Below are 18,486 nucleotides of genomic sequence, written 5' to 3'. Positions count from 1 at the left end.
GAACCAGTCACTGAAAAAATGCACTCTTTTGTTTGTTTGCCATCTTCCTGTACTTCCTGCTTCTGGTAACTTTATATTTGAGTGAAATATGTATGCAGAAACTCTGTTGAGATTTGTGCCACACATCTGGAAAGAAATAAGTAGCTATAGTAGTTACCCGTTTCATACTAGGGTTTAGGAAATAGAATAAATGCCCAACTGAAAACAGTGTGCTTCTTATTGGGTTTTGTTTATACTATTTAGAATAGATGAATAAATTGAACTAAAATCGTGATCTAGTTAAGTCAGACAATTCAATATAATTGTCTAACATATACAGTATGTGGCACATGGTAGCCCTACCCTACCTTTCTTTGACAAACAAACACGGCCTAAAAGTGCTCTTCCTACAACTAATGATAATTTACACTCTAAGATGTATTATGCATAGATTTGGCTGATACAGGGACATCACTTGTGAGCTTATAGATCTGCTATTTTCAAATAAATTACAAGATTTGTGATAGCTAATTTGTTATTAATGATATGAATCTGCAATTTGTTATTAATGATCTGAATCTGCAAAGTAATTAACAGCTGTCTAATAAATAGGCTATAGAGGAGTAAAAAGTACAATATTTTTCTCTGAGATGTAATAGAGTAGTAGAAGTATAAAGTATTAAGAAATTGAAGTTCAAATGGTATTTAAGTGCAGTATTTGAGTAAATGTACTTGCATCACTGTAAACAAGCCACGTTTGTCTCAGGGGAGACAGTGTTTCCTCATATACAGGATGTGTTTGTCTTCACATCATCATCGTTTACACAGATGTAATAAGCCAAGCCTTTATTGCCTTACTAAACAACATGCAACACGTGTCACTGGAGATGATGACTGAATCTTTTCATGACATTCCAGACCAGGGGTCGTTTTCGATTAGATTTAAAGCCAGGGAATGATTCGCTTATCTGGAACGTACGATAGGCCGATCGTGAGTCGTGACACACTGCACTTCATACATGACCGAATAATAACCGAAATATATTTTCCTTCAAGCAATGCTACACGAAGCAATGACACTCTTTGTTATAATTTATAATATATATCTATAGACAGTAGATACAATATAATGCGTTGCTCATCGCTTTAAGCCCGCCTTTCCTCTCTCTCATTCGTCCAACAACAACCTCTTGAACTTTGCGATTGGACAGTCCAGCTGCTTGTCAGTCCCAACGATGCCTATGAATTTTGATGATGGAGCTCTAGGAGACTAAAAAAGCTATTTTATTGAAATTTCTACAGTAACGAACAGCATTAAGTATGAATTAGCGCTAATATGAGTAAACACTATGGTCGTTAAACAAGGTCGCCATACATTACCTTAGAAAAGCAGGAATCGCTACATGAACTTCATGGGCTGCTGTCCTTTCCTTAATTCCTCCCCTTGTTATAGCGATAATAACATTGAAATATTACGTTGGTGCTTCTTCCTTCACAGTCTCTATCGACCGACAGTAAACAGTAGCGAAGCTGATAATGTTTGCACCAGTTTCCCTGTAATAAAAATTACAGCTCAATTTCGTTGCCGATAAGGATGCGAGGATGACATTGCAGCAGCTCCGGCGGTGTTCATTGTGCAAATTGCAGGCAGGCTACGAGCATCAACAAAACATATCACGTGACCTCCACGGAGCAGTCACATGACCACAAAACAGCTGTGCACCCCCCCCCCCCCCCTCATGTTTCAAATTAATTCGTGTATTTATTATAATTTTATATATATTTAACAACACAATAAGACACGTGAAAGTACAAGCCCATAAGATTGATTTTTCTTTTATTAAAAACATAAAAAATATATATATTCACATCACAGGAGTACTATAAAGAAAAAACTTATTTTTAGACTTTTAAATTCACTTGCTCTCTTTTGGAATGAAGCAAAGACAATTTCAAGTAAAGAGGAAAGTCATTTCTTCCACATAAAATGTCATACAGGTTATGTACACACGTGTATATACACACACACACACACACACACAATGTACATAATATACAATATATATATACACAGTGGTGGAAAGTAACTACGTATATTTACTCAGGTACTGCAGTTTGCTTTACAATTCAACTATTTTTGATTTGCCACCAGCGTTTTACTTTTAATCAAGTACAAAAGTCAAAATACTTCTTCCACCACTGTATGGATATGTGAATGTGGCACAGAAGATATCCAGCCTTTAGGAACATTTTAAAATGGCATTTACAGTTCACCAAGACCCCCGTAAAGCATACAGTACTTTCAAAACCCCATCAAGTAATAATAATTCTGCTTTTAGTGTTCAGTTCAGTCTTCCATGTCTCCTAGAGGAGGCAGAGCAGATCCACATAATACTTAAATAAGCATCGATTGTTCAAGCATAGACAACACCACTTTGCTGCAGTAGATCCCTCTGTTCCAGTGATGATGAAAGTGACAAAGCTAGATGGGCGAGATGAGTGAACCGCTGGATAGAACAGTACAATTTCACCAGTACCTGAGCATAGATATATTATATACAAGTTAGTATATATATGGTACAACTCAACAGTACTGGGGAAAAGTATTTCACCCACTTTCTACACCTGAAGTTGATCAGGTTCAATCTTACCTTTGACAGTCTTGATGACAACCTGCAGTCTTAGTAGATACTCAAGTTTACCATTATAAACTAAATTGCTTAATATCTGAAGTGTCAAGATCCCAATGAATAACCCCCATCCCATGTCTTCTGTGCAGTAATAAGGATCAAACAGTTTGTCAACGTGACAGTGGACGCATGTGCACAAACGTCTGGGCAAAGAAATGCATTTAACAAGCTCCTAAACAACAATGATTTCACAGCACCATCTATACAGATAGATTAATCTGCCAACACCACAGTACCTTTGGCATATGCACGTATGACAAACTCTTAGAATAATTAAATAGTTAATGTCACAGCTTCAAATTGATATTTACATTAAGCGGTTTACAGCCTCTTCTCGATTTCTTCTTTTACATTGTCGTACGAAGAACAGTGCATTATCAGAATCTATGACAAAAACAATACAATCACAACAGCACGCCATCTATGGGTTGACGGTTTTCAAGACATCTTCACAACAATGCTTAATTTAAAATAGAAAAATAAAAAATAAACATACACAAATAGTTCGAGTTTGGGACCTTGCAGCCAGCCATCCAATGAGCTATGAGATGGGTTTTTTGCAGAGGTCCGTGTGATGAGACCGTTGTTGTAACAGGGATATCCTGAGGAGAGTAAACACACTGAGGCCCCTTTTCCACCAAAATAACTTTGGTTCTAACTGGTTCCGTTCTAGATTCTTGGAACCTTGGTGCTTTCACGGAACCAGTGGCCATTTTATTGTTTCCAGTTCGGAATCAACTTTTAGGGTTCTGAACCAATTCAGTGTAAACTCTGAACTGGTTCAATATTAGGTGGGGGGAAAAAAGAACCAAACTGGTTCAACCCCGTTGGAAAAGGGGCCTGAGAGTCCATGGATGTAATGTCCAGGTTTGTGAGGTGCCTGTAAACTCTTGAGTGAAATGAGACATGTAAAAGAAGGGCAACATTCTCTGTCATGACCATTCCCTTTATATAATAGATTTGTCATTTCTTTCTTAAAGCTTCAGGTATCTTTTGATCTTCTTTGCAATAGAAGAACCAGTGCAGAGTGAGAACCAGCATTGAGAACATGGGAATAAGAGGAAAAAGTGCTGGGGACGATGCAATTTCACGCCAGTCAAACGGTGCTGCTTAGAGGCTCAAAAACCCTATATTGGCAGAACATCCCCCGTCCTCTTCCTCCCCTCTCTCCATCTCTCCTCCGCTATGGGCTGCCGCATTTTTTCTCTTTACCTGTTTACAGGAAGAGCCTCTGGGCCTCTGCATGGGCACCAAGAGGCGGAAACCCGGCCGGGCGTCTGCGGAGGCTGTGCCGGAGGTGGCGGGAATGATCGCCAGTGTGCAAGGCACGAGGAGGGAAGAGGAGTTGAGGGGGCTGGCACTTTGGACAGAGGAGTAACCAGAGCTGTGGAGGTCGGCGGAGAGGAGGGACAGGGGCTCCTTGGGTCGGCTCCGAGCGCTGCCCTGGCCCTCGGCAACGTCTTCACAGGTGCTGTCTTCGTCGCTGGACAGAGCTCGGCAGTGCTCTAGCCAGTCCTCTGCACCCTCCGCCTGATGCAATGCGATGGTCTTGATTGAGGCTTTCGGAAGAGAAGAATAGAGAGCGTTATTAAAGGAAAGGTTCAACCCCGGCAAATAAGCAAATAAGTGAGCGTTAAGTAGGCCTTGATTGGAGCTAATGGATGCTACAGTACAGTATGATGCTTGCTGAACATCATAACTGCTGAGTCATGTCCAGTATCATCATCATCATGTCGTGCTGGCAGACTGACTCATGCCTTATTGCCCTGTGGTCATTGCTTGCTTCATGCCCTTTTAAAAACATTTAAATGGCACTTTATGGCCCTGGAAGTCAGCCAATGACCACATAATATTGAGTGTAAACTGCTGTAAAGCAGCTTCTTCTACTAATTTATTAATTCATTCTTGCCTTTTGTAACATGACGTCCTACATCGTCCATCTATTCCTTTGTTATAGAGCACAGACGTCCTGACGTCACTCGCTCATCCATTCACGGAAGTTTTTTCTTTTTTATCCCACGATTTTGTAACCCATTTTTCACCCCCGTGTCAATTATCTAATGTGATCCTGGGCTCTACACATCCTCCGCCAACCTGGGGAGAGCAACGGACTTGAACTCATGCTTCCTTCATGCATGAGTGTCCAAGTTGCTCCTTTACACCTGACAGAGGGGAGTTTCCCTGGTTGGACGTAGCGCGTGGAAGGAACAACCAGTTCCTTTCCCCTCCATCAGGCACCCCGGCTGGCCAGGGCGAGGCAGTTTAGAGACCAGGATTACTGCATGTTTTTTGTGAGGGTACCTACCCTAGGGGACACGGGGAGAACATGCAAACTCCACAAAGAAAGGCCATGGGGGAAAAATGGGGTCATCTTAAAATCGTCTCATATAAGCATTGTGGTCCACCATCCAGAAATAAACAAACTGTCTTGGCGTTATTGTCGGGGAGGTGTCTCTGTATGGTTTCGGACAGTCAGTCACTCATATATTAGTCTGTTTCTAACGAAAATGAAACTAATTCCTCAACAGTAACATTAGCGTTTTCTCTCAGTCAGTTGATTCTTCATATCCATGAGTGATAATTTGTTTCTTTTTCAAACAGTTCTTATATGAGGCGATCTCAAATCACCATACAGGGATTACAATGCAAATAAAAAGTGCATGAACCAGTGGACTTAGCACCCTGGCCTCTACAGATATTGACGTCAGACTTTGGTGCTCTATAGCTATACTCTCTCTTTGTTACATTAATGATCTTGGGCTCCTTCTAAAATATATTTTCGCTCCATTCGATGATGCATGAAACCGACCTACACAAATAATAAATGCATGTTGCATCCAACACCAAAGGTTGCACTCACCCTCTCCCTCTTTCTCCCCCTCCTCGCTCTCCTCTAGGTCGCCCTCGTAGCCGGAACAGGAAGTGTCCAAGCTCCAGTCCAGCATATCACCGAGCAGCGTCTCCTCCTGAGGGGACAGCTCAGCGGTGGGCGTGGCCACAAAACTTCCTCTGTGGGCCTGCATGCTGTCATCACGCCTCCTGTAGAGAACAACAACAAAAAACAAATGTGGTCAGGACATGTTGGCTGTGTCAATAAAATTATCACAGCCGTTTGTCACACAGCAAACGGAGGGACACAGTGACCACTAAAGTGGGAAGAGGAAAGGACTCTACGACAGCAAAGCAGGAAATGGCCGGGCACTGGAAGGATGTGTGTTCGGCAAGTGGGTGGCTAACCTTTTGCTGTTGCTGGATGGGGATGAGAGGAACGTGTGGATGTCTCCTGGTTGGCCGCTGGGGGAGTTAGGATCCAGCTGAACACATAATGGTCCCATCTCAGGTATCTCCAGGATCTGGCACAGCTCATGGAAGTCCATCACCTTATTGGAAAACGAGGAGTTATAGATTAAGAATACAAATACAAGAGAAGATACAGAATACAGTGCACAATACAGACATAATGAAGATGAGCCATGATGGCATAGAAATAATTTGTATTTCTATTATGTTTTTTCTATTGTAAGCATCAAGGTGGACGTTCCCCTAAACTAAAGTATAATACAGCTCTAAATTCATGCGTATGTACCTGTTCTTTGCCGATATGCTGGTAGGCTTCCTCCTCAAAGCGCTGCTTGACTCCAGTAAGAGACACATGTCTGTAGTCTTTGGGTACATCTCGACTATAACTAAAAGAGAGAGAAGGGTACATTTAATCTTCTCATATAGGAGCGGCCATGGACCAATCTTGTTACAGTGTTCATTTGGGAAATAGACTCCCCCCGCGCCCCCCCCCCCCCCCTGTTGCGAGTGACTCACTCTGCGGTACGTTAGTATGACTCACCAGCCTGCGCGCACACGCACACGCACACACACACGGTCAAAACTACACAGTCATGCTACAAGCCCCCACACCGTCTGCTTGTCACGATATCCGCTATCTGATGACCATCACCTTTGATGTCCAGACTGCATCGCCTGTTTTGTGATGACCAGACTGCATTAGAAAAAAACTGATCTCCAATAAATCGGATGCTTAAAAAAACAAAAGAAAAACTGTGGGCTCTGGTATTATTAACGATTTGCAGTGTGAAAGTATAATATTTGTGTCGGTTAGGGATGTCCCGATCACGTGTTTTTGCTCCTGATCCAATTCTGATCATTTGATTTTGAACATCTGCCGATATACCGATTTTTCTCGGTCAGATATTTATATTTTATAAAACATGTTTATGCCATATCAAATCACAGACAATTTCCAGTCTAATATCATGATATGGATATAATATTGATACTAGGGATTTCCCGATCACGTTTTTTGGCTCCCGATCCGATTCCGACCATTTGAAAATGACGTGATCGGCCCCGATTTCCGATCACCCGTTCCGATTGGGACAACCCTAGTGTCAGTATAACTCTGTGTACTACTGCCTATGCCATGGTGCACCGTTTGTGACTGGTTGGTTACTACTAGTGTACTTGACTAGTATTAAAAATAAAACACTGACTGCTACCAACATATCTACATGCACCAATGTCCCACTCTGAAGATGCTGGTGACACAAATAAGTGACTAATTACTTTGTGTAAACAGTACTGTATATATAGGCGTATATTTGTCAGGCATCAGATGGGACAGAATGCATCACACTTCAGTGGTACATGACTACATGTCGAATGTGACATTAATGGCGAGCATTTTCTGTGACACCAAAGCAGAACTTGAACACCCATTTCTGAGCAGGCGGTCTTTAACCCATTACACTGAATCTGTAAATACTAATTGGCTGCAGTGTAAGCAAGCACTTTACTTATGCATGCCTGTGCCAAAACATCTTATTACAAATACATACAAACTAAAAGCATGCTGCTGTGGAATAAATAAAAAGGAAAAAAATTAAAACATCCCAATTGCTTAAAACAGCCTAGCTACAATCTCATGTGTCGTCATCATGCATTACGAGTTTGTAGATCAGATCATTATTTTTGCCCAAAATAGAGGTGCCAGGATTAATATGGTCGATATATTTTCTGTTAAACTGATTTGTTTTATTTATTTATTTTTCAACACTGCTTTTTCTAGGCCTTTAACAAAATGACTACATTATCATTTTTCCTTGTGTGAAAGGTTAATTTCCCACCGTTATTAATAACCCACCTCAGAAGAATGCATCACAACAGCAGAGACAGTAAAGCGTAATACAGATCACAGAGAGCCATAGCAACTACCTACCTTAACCAACATAATTCACTTTAGCCGCACACTGACATTGAATAAGCAATTTTAAGCATTCATTATTGGATTTACAAAAGACGGGTAGAACCATCCAAAGACAATAGAGCCTGCTGCCTCATGAATAAAGTCTAAAAATGCAATACAAGCGTGGCTTAACTCTTAAGTTACTAGAACTCCTACACCTCAGTCAGAGCCAGGGGTGCTCTCGTAACCAAGGAAACCCTCATTAGAGCAAAACTCAGAATAGGCAACATTTTTTTTTACAAACCATGTACATGAATGGTGGAGGTCTGAATGATGTGCAACAGACAGTGAGACAGAAGGAGGGTAAAGACAAGGCGTGACTGGTTGGGGGGACCAATCCAGGAAAGTGTGCCTGCTATTTTTTTTAAATCATGAAAATGTGGCACAAATCTTTGAATATATATTGAACATTTTTAACCTAAAATATTGGCTTCTGGGGGGTCCCTGGAACTACATATTCTGAGATGGGGGTCCGTGGCCCAATAGAGATAATTCTGGGGGTCCTTGACAATAAAAAGGTTGAGCCCCACTGACATAGAAACATGGGTTTTTCAGAAAAAGGATTTAGAAGACATTTTTTTAATCGACTTCAGTCCAAAATGGGTTAAACACTCACCACTTGACGTAGAGCAGCACAGTGAAAGGGAGGAGGTCTTTCTTGGAGAACCCTGTGTAGTCGGCCATCTGAGCAGGCCATATGGGAGCTGCAGAGACGGGTGGAGGAAGAGGGAGCAAAAGGCCAGGAGTCAGCTTATGAACTCAAGGCTGCCAACTTGCAGCTAAATCCAAGTACCGTAATTGATTAAATAATCGAACAGTTGCAGCCCAAATACTGACACACAGTCATGTTCTCAACAGAGGGCTGCATTTACAGCATTGGTGGAAAGTAACTAAGTATTTACTAATACTTTACTGGAGTATTTCCAATACCGGTATTTCTACTTACTGTACCACTACATCCCAGAGGCAAATATTGAACTTTTTACTCCACTACAATTATTTTAAAACTTATTTGAATTATTATAACAAAACATACATGAACCACTTCAGCCCTATTTAAACTTTGGCTATTTGAAAATAATCAATCTATAAGCGGTTTGAGCTTGTAGATCCGCCATTTTCAAAAGATTTTAATAAATTGTATAAATATCATACTTTGTGAAACAGGACATTCTGCATAATGAGTACTTTTACTTTTGGTACTTTAAGTATATTTTCATGCCAATACTTTTACTCAAGTCAATTTTGATTACCAGAACTTTCACTTGTAACGAGAGTGCTTCTACATTGCAGTATTGCTACTTTTACTTAACCACATAAATCCCAACATCAGTAGGGGTTAAGTAAATAATACAGTAAGTGCATTACTTTTTCCATCACCGATTCACAGCATGCATGCATGGTGTGGACACACTGTCCCGATAGTTACCGTAGTGGTGTAGAGCGCGTGTGAGCAGCAGGGCGGCGCAGGCCAGCTTGGCGGCCGGCAGCACGGTGAGCGCCGAGTAGAGGAGAGACAGCTCACAGATGTAGCTGAACAGGTGGGAGGTCCGCCTCTCCAGAGGCATCAGGGACAGCAGCACCTCGCCGTAGTCCAGCAGCGTGGGGGCCTGCCAGGGAACCACACAGGTTATTAATTATATAGGGCGGCGGGCCTGTCACAATTAAAGCGCAAAAAACATGCATTTTACATGCTTTTAATATTCAATAAATCATATTGTCTATGTCCCTCAAAGTTATTTCTGATGGTTTGAGCCTCAATCACCACTCTGATATAACCAGTCCTTGTCATTTCTTTCTGGACTTTGAAAGCAGTTTTTAGCTGCAGTACCACAATGTCCTGAGGTGGTGGGGGTGCTGATATGCAGATTATTTAATATTTTAGTCATTATAATACTAATGCTAGATAAAAACCAGGGGCGTATCGTTGGCATGCTTACCCTGATCTTCCCCTCCAGCACAGAAACGACCTCTCCCATCATGCGGACCAGGTCTTCATATTTGTACGTGTTGTCGGTGAGCCAGACAGCTTCACGGATGGTCAGGATCTCTTTGCTCATGTAACTACACAAAAAACAAAAATCTAAAGTTAGTACATGGGGGAAAACAAAGACCAGTGTCCCGTTGTCTTGCTATTATCGACCCACACAATTGCATTGTCTTGACCATGCTGCAATTTCTTTACCCTTTAAGCTTTTAACACAACAATGAAAGGGGGAAAAAAAGTGAACAAGCTCAGTCGTGAGCTTGTAGTTGGCAAGAAAACTGAAACTCTGCTGGTAAATTCCCATGACTAGGATTCAACACAGAACACAGACGATAGACCGAAATGGGCAAAAGGACGTAAAGCCACTTAACCACTAAATCCTGGACTAAGAACTGCTTGAATCTCACGTATGGAGCTTATCCGTATCAGGACCACATTGTACCAGAGGATGCAGATTACAAAACTACAAACCATTAGGCGTGTGTGTTTGTGTGTGTCTCACCGTGTGCAAACGACCATGCAGGCGATGCCCAGCAGCTGAAGGCGGGCCTTGGGGACGGAGCACCGACTCAGATATCGGTCAACACAACCCACCGTCACATGTAGCGTCAAGCTGGAGAAGTCCTTCATGGTGGTTACTTCCACCAGCCAGTCCACCAAGATGTACCTACAACAGAAGGACAGCAAGAGGATGGTGAACATTGTGTGGATGAGGGGGAGACAATGAGAAGCATAGCCGAGATTAAGAAGTCCACAAGGATGGTGAACATTGTGTGGATGAGGGGGAGACAATGAGAAGCATAGGATGGTGAACATTGTGTGGATGAGGGGGAGACAATGAGAAGCATAGGATGGTGAACATTGTGTGGATGAGGGGGAGACAATGAGAAGCATAGGATGGTGAACATTGTGTGGATGAGGGGGAGACAATGAGAAGCATAGGATGGTGAACATTGTGTGGATGAGGGGGAGACAATGAGAAGCATAGGATGGTGAACATTGTGTGGATGAGGGGGAGACAATGAGAAGCATAGCCGAGATGAAGAAGTCCACAAGGATGTGTGGCATCCAAACGGGGTCTTTTTTCCCTGTACTGTGGCAACAGGAAGTACTCCCAAATTACAGTAAATTAGATATGACTGAACATCATATTATGTACACATACATATGTGACTGTGTTACAAGGCCGTGAGGCACCCGTTTTGAAGGCCTAAATTATTGTTGTTAGCACAGAAGAAAATGGAAGACTGTGGTGATTGATCTGGCAAGGCTGTGCTAGGCACAATTGATGGATTTTTTTTTTTAAAGATGGTCCGAGACTTGAAAAACTGCAAAGCATAAGTGGATAATGTGATTCATCAGGCTCTACTCTAATACCATTATCGGGGAACTCAAATCTAATGATGAAAAAGCACAATGAGTCACTCACTACTGTCTCCTGGTTGGAACAATGAGCACGATAGTCAAACAGATTTAAAGGCATGATGTCAGTAGCGAAGGGTGGATTTACCTCATGGTGTCCTTGATGCCATGCCTGAGGACATCCTCCAGTGTGCGGTGGGCCGGTGCTGGGCCAGGCGAACTGAAGAGCTGGGCAACCAGATCTGCGCAAGCCCGTGCCTCCAAGCCCAAAGGGTTCCCGCTACTGCACACCTTAGCCAAGGATACCTGTTAGATAAGGAATGGGAAAATAAATAAGACAAAAAGGACATTTTGGTCATGCGCTGCTATAAGCTCACAGCATGTGCAGTGTACTGCAGTGGCTATTTTTGGTGCACGACAACACGCAAAACATTTTATATCAAGACCTTAGAGGCTGGGTGTGATGACACACACTGACTTCACCAACGAGTCAGATGAAATTATACTACTATCAATGGGCCTCATTCACCAATACATTTGAAAGTTTTCTTCCTAAGGGCCGATTCATACTCCTATTTTACCGCTGTTTCGGCGCTGTAGTGCCGAAATGATTTCGGCTCGTCAGACATTTTCAGTAGCACCGAAGAGCCGACTTTAGGACGGTACCCGCCACCCAAACCTCAAATGACGTCACATTGTAGGCTCTACAAAGCCGAACCAACTTTTAAGGACCCCACACACCCCATACAGTTTTTTTCAGGCTGCTGCCCTCGGGGAAGAGGTATTAAAGTATCAAAGCCAACACAAACAGACTGAAGAACAGTTTCATCCCTCAGGCTGTGAGACTGCTCAACAAGCCTAAATGAACATTGAACATTCCGTGGTATTACGGCCTTGTATACTGACCTGAGTCCTTTAAAACTTTTATACTTAGTATGTTATTTAAATTGTACTTATGTGTATTGTGGAGCATCACCCAACGAAAGTTTTTCACAATGCTGTACCTGTACATCTATGTGACAATAAAACACCTTGAACCTTTTATTCGGCTCTAAAATAGGAGTATGAATCGGCCCTTAGAGAAGTCGAGTCAGATTCATGATTCTATTATGTTCTATTACTTTTGGCATCTGGTGACACTAAAGTGTGCCTGCGCTGTAAACCAGTTAATCCTAAATTATCACAGACGCCCCACCTATCCTAATTAGCATCATAGTTACCACAGGGAGCCGCCCCACCAATTCCCATTCAAGGGCAATTAGGGCAGGACTACTGCATAGCAGAAATCAGTGTGAAGTGTGATCACACATCACAGTGTGACATCAAAGTGAAATAAAAGTTGAGAGAATTTAGTCAAGAATGCCTAAACTAAAGTCTAAAGATGGTGGAACATCAGTCACCACTAGACAATGGACATCAATGTATATTTGCTGAAATTAGCACAATTACAAAATTAATGTTCAGGAGTAGCGTTCGCAGTGAAAATAAAACATTGTATTACTGAAAGGTGGTGGGTGGGGGTATTATGGGGGCTTTCAGGTAGGAAGGGGGTGGGGAAACGGGGGTGTGGTGGCTGTCAGGGGTATCGGATGGGGGTATGAGGGTCAGTTGGATTGGGGTCTAGGGCTTCAACTCAACTGGGTCCGTTCATGTTGGATTGTCATTTTCAGGCCCGTTGAAAACACTAAAGCAGTTCTCAAACATTTTCATTTCGAGGATTGGCTGCATAGCCACAAATATTTTCTGCCAGGGACTTGCATAAGACATTTTCCAAGATTTATCAGCTATTGGGATAATCATTATCCCAAACAGAAAAAGTTAAAGTGGTAACATAAACTGTTCCTTGTTTTGCTTTGGACCCCCTGGAACACTCTCAAGGACCCATGGGGGTCCCCAGACGACTCTTTGAGAACCACTGATCTGCCCTATTATTATTATAAAATTGTAGAATTGAAGAAAACAGACATTTTTATCAGTGAAATATATCTGCACTCAAAAGTGCCTAAGAATCTTCTTAAGAATGGGTGAGGAATGAGGTCCATTGCCTCTAATGACCCATGAAGATTTGAAAATTACAAAATGCAGTAAAGCTTGGTTGCATTATTCTTAACGGCCGAGCTACACACAGACTTTAAAATAGGACTGGATATAAAAGTGTGTGTGTGCGTATAAGCACACACGCACTTTCAAAAACTGTTTAGCCGTTTAACTGTGTAGCTTGGCCGTAATAAAGCAGCTGGGGAAAAGATTAATTTAAAAAACGGAGATGATAAATGGGGAAATTAAAACCCCACCAGATGCTTGGGCGTGTATAAAAGTAACAGGCAACCGATAACACCAATACATACTGATATAATAGCATACAGTCAGTAATGTAGCATCTCGTAAACACACACCTGTGCCTCCCAGCAACCTTTGGCAGCATAGTCCCTGAGGGTTCGTACACACTGGAGGTACCTGCCTGGGTCTGCCATCTGAAATACAAGAGGCACGAGTACTGGGTAAGCATTTTATACTGACCAAAATCAGCACTGACAGGATATTTCCTTCGGGCATTTTACCACCCTCAAACTAGAGGCCCTAAACTTCAAAGCAGTCTTCTGCACGCACAGTCCAATCAATACGTTTTAAAATAGAACATGTAACATTTCCACGAGTTAGTTAAAGAGTGGAACAGTTCAAGGAGATATTTTTAAGACTCACAGCAGCTTTGTGGCTAAGCTCCCATAACAGGTAGGAGCTCTGTAGACAGCCAGCCTGTGATGACTCCTCCAGCATGGGCAAGGCTTCCGAGCGCTTTTCCTCCTCCTAGAAATATATAAACCAGGTTATAGACACGGTCACCTTAAAACAGCAATGACCGCAACCCCATGCCGATCAGAAGCACGCTGAACACGTTTCAAGTTCAACCACAGGAAGTAATTGTTTGCGTTTCACACTCACATCAAAGAGCTGCAGGACCCTGGCCAAACAATGCAGCAGAGGTCCTTTCCTGTCCTGCAGAAAATAACAATGGAGGAAAGAACATCATTAAATCTAATATTGTGGGCAGAAGGCATCCCTTACTATCATTTAACCAATAACATTTGTGTGTACTTTTTTTGGTTTTCATTTTATAACCAACAATTGCTGCTGTTCTAAACAACAGGACAGGACTGAGATTTATCTTCACAGCAAGGAACTATATATAGCCAGAGAATCATTATGAACCTATATTGAGTCTATTGACTCATCCCCAGACCACATCAGTGTTCAAAAGTACCAATCATTAGTTGCAAATGCACAGAGACAATAATGCATGAAGACGGCCTTCTGTTCCATTTTTATGCTGCATCGTGACACCCATTCATTCCATTTGTTATATGTATATATATATATATATATATATATATATATAATCTTACCTGGTGTATGGAATTTAATGTTACTGCTGTTGCTGCAACAACACCGGCATTTCCCCACAGGGATGAATAAATCCATCTATCAATCAATCTATCCATATATTTATCCATCCCTCTACTGTATCTACAGTATCATCTGTACCAAGTAGATACAACCATATTATTATGTTCGTCATCGTTACAAAGCAATGCTTGAGCTTTTGGTGCATGAGGCGAACAATATGGCATGTGTGTGCATCAATTACCACGTTGGTGTCACACTCGGCCTTGAGACGGTCAAACACCACCGCTTTGCAGCAGCTTCCAGTCGGGGACCAAGGAGGACGAATGAACACCCAGACAAAGGGGTCTGCCGTAGGGGGGCGCAGGCTCTCTGCCATGCTGAAGAAGCGGGAGGCCTTACGACCGCACACGTCCGCTCGCCCCTCGTCAGTCAACAACGCTAAGACAGAGAGAGAGAGGACTTTATTTACAGAATCTGAAAACATACAACTAACTATGTGCCTAACAACTAGCCTGGTAAACCATCCCAGCCGGGTGAATTCACATTATCATGAGTCTTCATGTGTTAGAATCCTGGGTTTTCAAACGGTGGTTCGCGGACCCCTGGTGGTCCATGGAGGTATGCCTGACCAAGCATTCAGAAAATCCTATATATTTATTTGTGTAGAATAATAATTGTACTTTTACTTGGTCCCCAGGTTGCTCTTTAAAAAATCAAGTAAAAAAACAAGTAATAAACAAGGCAGATTAAACGAAACCTGCTTTAATGATGCAGATATACTAATGTATAATAAAGTTAGTTATGATCAGCTGAATCCTAAGCTTTAAGAAGAGTACAGGACTCGTTTCACTGCACTAGTTTACTGTGTTGTGCAGTTGCTCTTCCATCCTAAATTCAAATCTCTATTGTGAAGACCCGCCCCTAATCCCCCACGCCTGCTCGCAAGTATGGACAGCCGTAACTTACGTCCTTCATTGTACAAATAGGCGATCCCTAGTTTCACAGCGGCTTCAAAGTTCCCTTTCTCTGCAGCTCTGAAAGAAAGGAGAAACTACATTTAAAAACACATGGGGGAGCAGGGGGGGATTGTGTCGGAATTAAAATTGATTTGAAGTGAGGGATTGTACCTTTCAAATAGCCAGACTGTTTTGGGGGCTGGCCAGGTGTCCCTGAAACTGACCCTCGCCCATACACTGGAATTGTTATCCACAATGTCCCGCAGCTGGGAATGGACCTATAACAGATGTCAACACAATTTATACCAAAACCAATCTAGAAGTTCTCCACGCATCACAATGCAACACATTGTGAGATTACAGCTATTTTTTAATGACATGCCCAAAATAGGGATGCCAGAGTTAAAGTGGTTAACCCATTAAAACTGAGAAAGCATCTGTGTTATTTTAGATTTTAGCGTTGGCTATTCAAAAATAGCAGATGTACAAGCTCACAGCACATCACTGTGCCACGATGCGAGCATCTGCTATTTTTTTGGGGGGGGGGGGGGGGGATATTGAAAGTCTGAGACCTAATGATTTAGTCTAAATCATTAGTTCTAGAATCTAGACAGCATTTGCGGAATCGGTTTCAGGTCTTTATGGGTTGAAGTCAACAGAGAGTCAGCTAAAACAACCAAATTAGGTGGACACCGATGATGAGACCAAGCAATGCCAGATGATGTTGAATCTATACGCTAAATGTGGAACAGCGGTGTGAAAGTGTGTATGTGTGTTTACTCACTGCTCTAACAGCCAGTAGGTCCTCAGCAGAAAGGTATCTCAACACACACAGCAGAACCTCCTCGGGCAGTGACAATAGGGTCAGGGCTGGAGTTCTTTTACGGACCCTCTTCCTCACCGGAACAGAGTAACATTTGGAACAGTGGCAATGGAGTACTGTAGGATTGAATCATGTCAAACGTTTATCAAAATGTGTACAAAGAGAGCCTCTAAATACATCAGTTCTCCTTTGACTTTGCAGCAATATCATAATTGTTCCAGTTCATTTCAAGAGACAAGAGTTGTATGTAATGAATGCACTACTACATACAAGTTTTAAGACAAATCACATTTCAGTGTGTGGGGTTAGGGTGTTACTTCTCACAGCACACTATCACAAACAAGCTATTTGGAGTCAGTTTACTAACAGTAGAGATCACTGTTTTGCATCATGTGAGCTAAACTAGCACTATGAATTTTGGCTCCATGTTCAAACCGCCTAACGTTGTGCCTCTCCAGGTGGTCTTAAGAATTACATTTTGATAATGATGAGGAGTTGATGTTTAACAACTGGCAAACTGAACATTATTATGCATTTCAAACAGTCGATAGATTTAATGATTACATTAGAAAGTACTAGTAACAACAAGGCATGTAACTATGTAATCAAGTGAGCGCCCAAATTTCCCTCCTGCGGCAACGCAACTTAGGGCTGTTTATTTACTTATCTGAACATTTGGTTTCGGTCTGAAATGCTCACGATAAATAATGTTGTTTATTAGGCATGTATGAGCAAAATCGTTCCCCATAAGTTGACAAATTTCTCAAGTTTGCAACTTTTTAACTTGTTCAGTCCTCCTGCTGCTAAACAGCTAACGTTAAGCTGGCTAACAAGTAGCAGCCGTAGCAGGCTAATCAACGTCGCAAACTGCCTGGGTCAAACGAGGTCTAATATAACATGATGTGAAGAAAACTACATGACACATCTATACACTACTGTATATATTTCATGTAAGAGTTAAAGCTTAAAAACTTACCGCCGGCTTTCATTGCAAGTGGAGGGAGCTCTCCTCAGGTCAGACGAGTTAGATGAATGTCCACTCCAGGCAGTAAGTAATAAACAAGGCAGATTAAACTCAACCTTCTTCAAATGACACAGATATACTACTGTATAGTAAAGTTAGTTATGATCAGCTGAAACCTAATCTTTAAGAAGAGTAGTTTCACTGACTGTATTATTACTAGTTGTGTGTGGGGTTGCTGCTCTGCTGCTCTTCCTTCCTAAATTCAAATACAAGCATGCATCTCTATTGTGAAGACCCGCCCCTGATCCCCTTTAGCACCGCCCGCTCGCAGTGTTTAAAAGTCAAGTTGCGTTCTCATTAGTCAGATTGAGGTACCTCCCCCGGCCAAGTAGCGGGCCTTGGATTGGTCGGGACAAAGAACGACAGCATCGATTGGCTGGTGCTTATGAACCCCAATATAATCGTTGCGGATTGGACGATACGACGCAGTTTCGAAAAGACGCGCTCCAAAATAAGCACACGTGATTGGTTAACTAAATTACAAAAAAGAACCTAATGGTAGTATCGCCTCGCTTTGGCTCATGGGACATGTAGTCGATCAACACAGCTCATTTAAAGGTACCTCAGTTAAAGAAACATGAACCATGAAATCACACGGCCAGTCACAGTACAGCACACAATTCAATTCAATTCAAAGGAGCTTTATTGGCATGAGAAAACAAACGTTTACATTGCAAATTTTCACAGTGTCACAATACAATAAAAGTATATACAGTTGGAGGGGGTACAGCATTTTGTAAACAGAACTATGTCACATTGCATCTATGTACTAAAAGGGTATGTTATAAAAGGGTATAAAGCTTTTTTTTAAACAAATAGCAGCACTTTTTTTGCTTGGGAGTGGAGTCTGTCTGTGGCGGCCTTTCTCCACTGCATGCTTTCCTAAATTTTGGGTCGTTTACCCGTTTACCGTGTTCAGGACAGGTATTCAGCCAATGTATATTCTCTTTTTAGTGATAGCAAGCATTCCATTTTGCTTTGTTTTTTGGTGGTCACACACCAG

The 18,486-nt window shown here is 42.0% G+C and overlaps 2 protein-coding genes across 4 annotated transcripts in view; both read right to left on the bottom strand.

Moving 5' to 3' along the window:
- The window catches only part of abca3b (ATP-binding cassette, sub-family A (ABC1), member 3b), a 46,363-nt gene extending 44,762 nt beyond the window's left edge, over window positions 1-1,601 (bottom strand). For all 3 annotated transcript variants that reach the window (XR_013964870.1, XR_013964871.1, XM_080775961.1), the window contains exon 1: window positions 1,360-1,601. The gene's annotated coding sequence lies outside the window, so the exon portion shown is untranslated. The remainder of the gene's footprint in view (window positions 1-1,359) is intronic.
- A 267-nt stretch (window positions 1,602-1,868) lies between these two features.
- ccnf (cyclin F) lies at window positions 1,869-17,670 on the bottom strand. The gene is made up of 17 exons (XM_080775965.1): window positions 17,436-17,670; window positions 16,421-16,575; window positions 15,808-15,914; window positions 15,647-15,714; window positions 14,922-15,118; window positions 14,219-14,272; window positions 13,979-14,083; window positions 13,672-13,749; window positions 11,424-11,581; window positions 10,416-10,580; window positions 9,867-9,990; window positions 9,356-9,536; window positions 8,543-8,630; window positions 6,256-6,355; window positions 5,907-6,049; window positions 5,530-5,708; window positions 1,869-4,228 (listed from the first exon to the last, which is right to left on the bottom strand). The coding sequence occupies exons 1-17, from the start codon at window positions 17,446-17,448 to the stop codon at window positions 3,780-3,782; spliced, it is 2,364 nt and encodes a 787-aa protein (XP_080632091.1). The 5' UTR covers window positions 17,449-17,670; the 3' UTR covers window positions 1,869-3,779.
- Between the last annotated feature and the right edge of the window lie 816 nt (window positions 17,671-18,486).

The sequence above is a fragment of the Protomyctophum bolini genome (genome assembly GCF_963924005.1).
Source record: "Protomyctophum bolini genome assembly, chromosome: 11".
NCBI classification, from domain to species: Eukaryota; Metazoa; Chordata; class Actinopteri; order Myctophiformes; family Myctophidae; genus Protomyctophum; species Protomyctophum bolini.
This window is presented reverse-complemented; position numbering and strand designations above follow the sequence as displayed.

What these genes read in the sequence shown, in the direction of transcription:
- ccnf (XM_080775965.1), bottom strand. An exon ending in CTATTTGTACAATGAAGGAC is followed by an intron (nt 15,119 to 15,646) that starts GTAAGTTACGGC and finishes TCTCTGTCTTAG; the next exon opens with CGTTGTTGACTGACGAGGGG. An exon ending in GGCATCAAGGACACCATGAG is followed by an intron (nt 10,581 to 11,423) that starts GTAAATCCACCC and finishes CTTCTGTTGTAG; the next exon opens with GTACATCTTGGTGGACTGGC.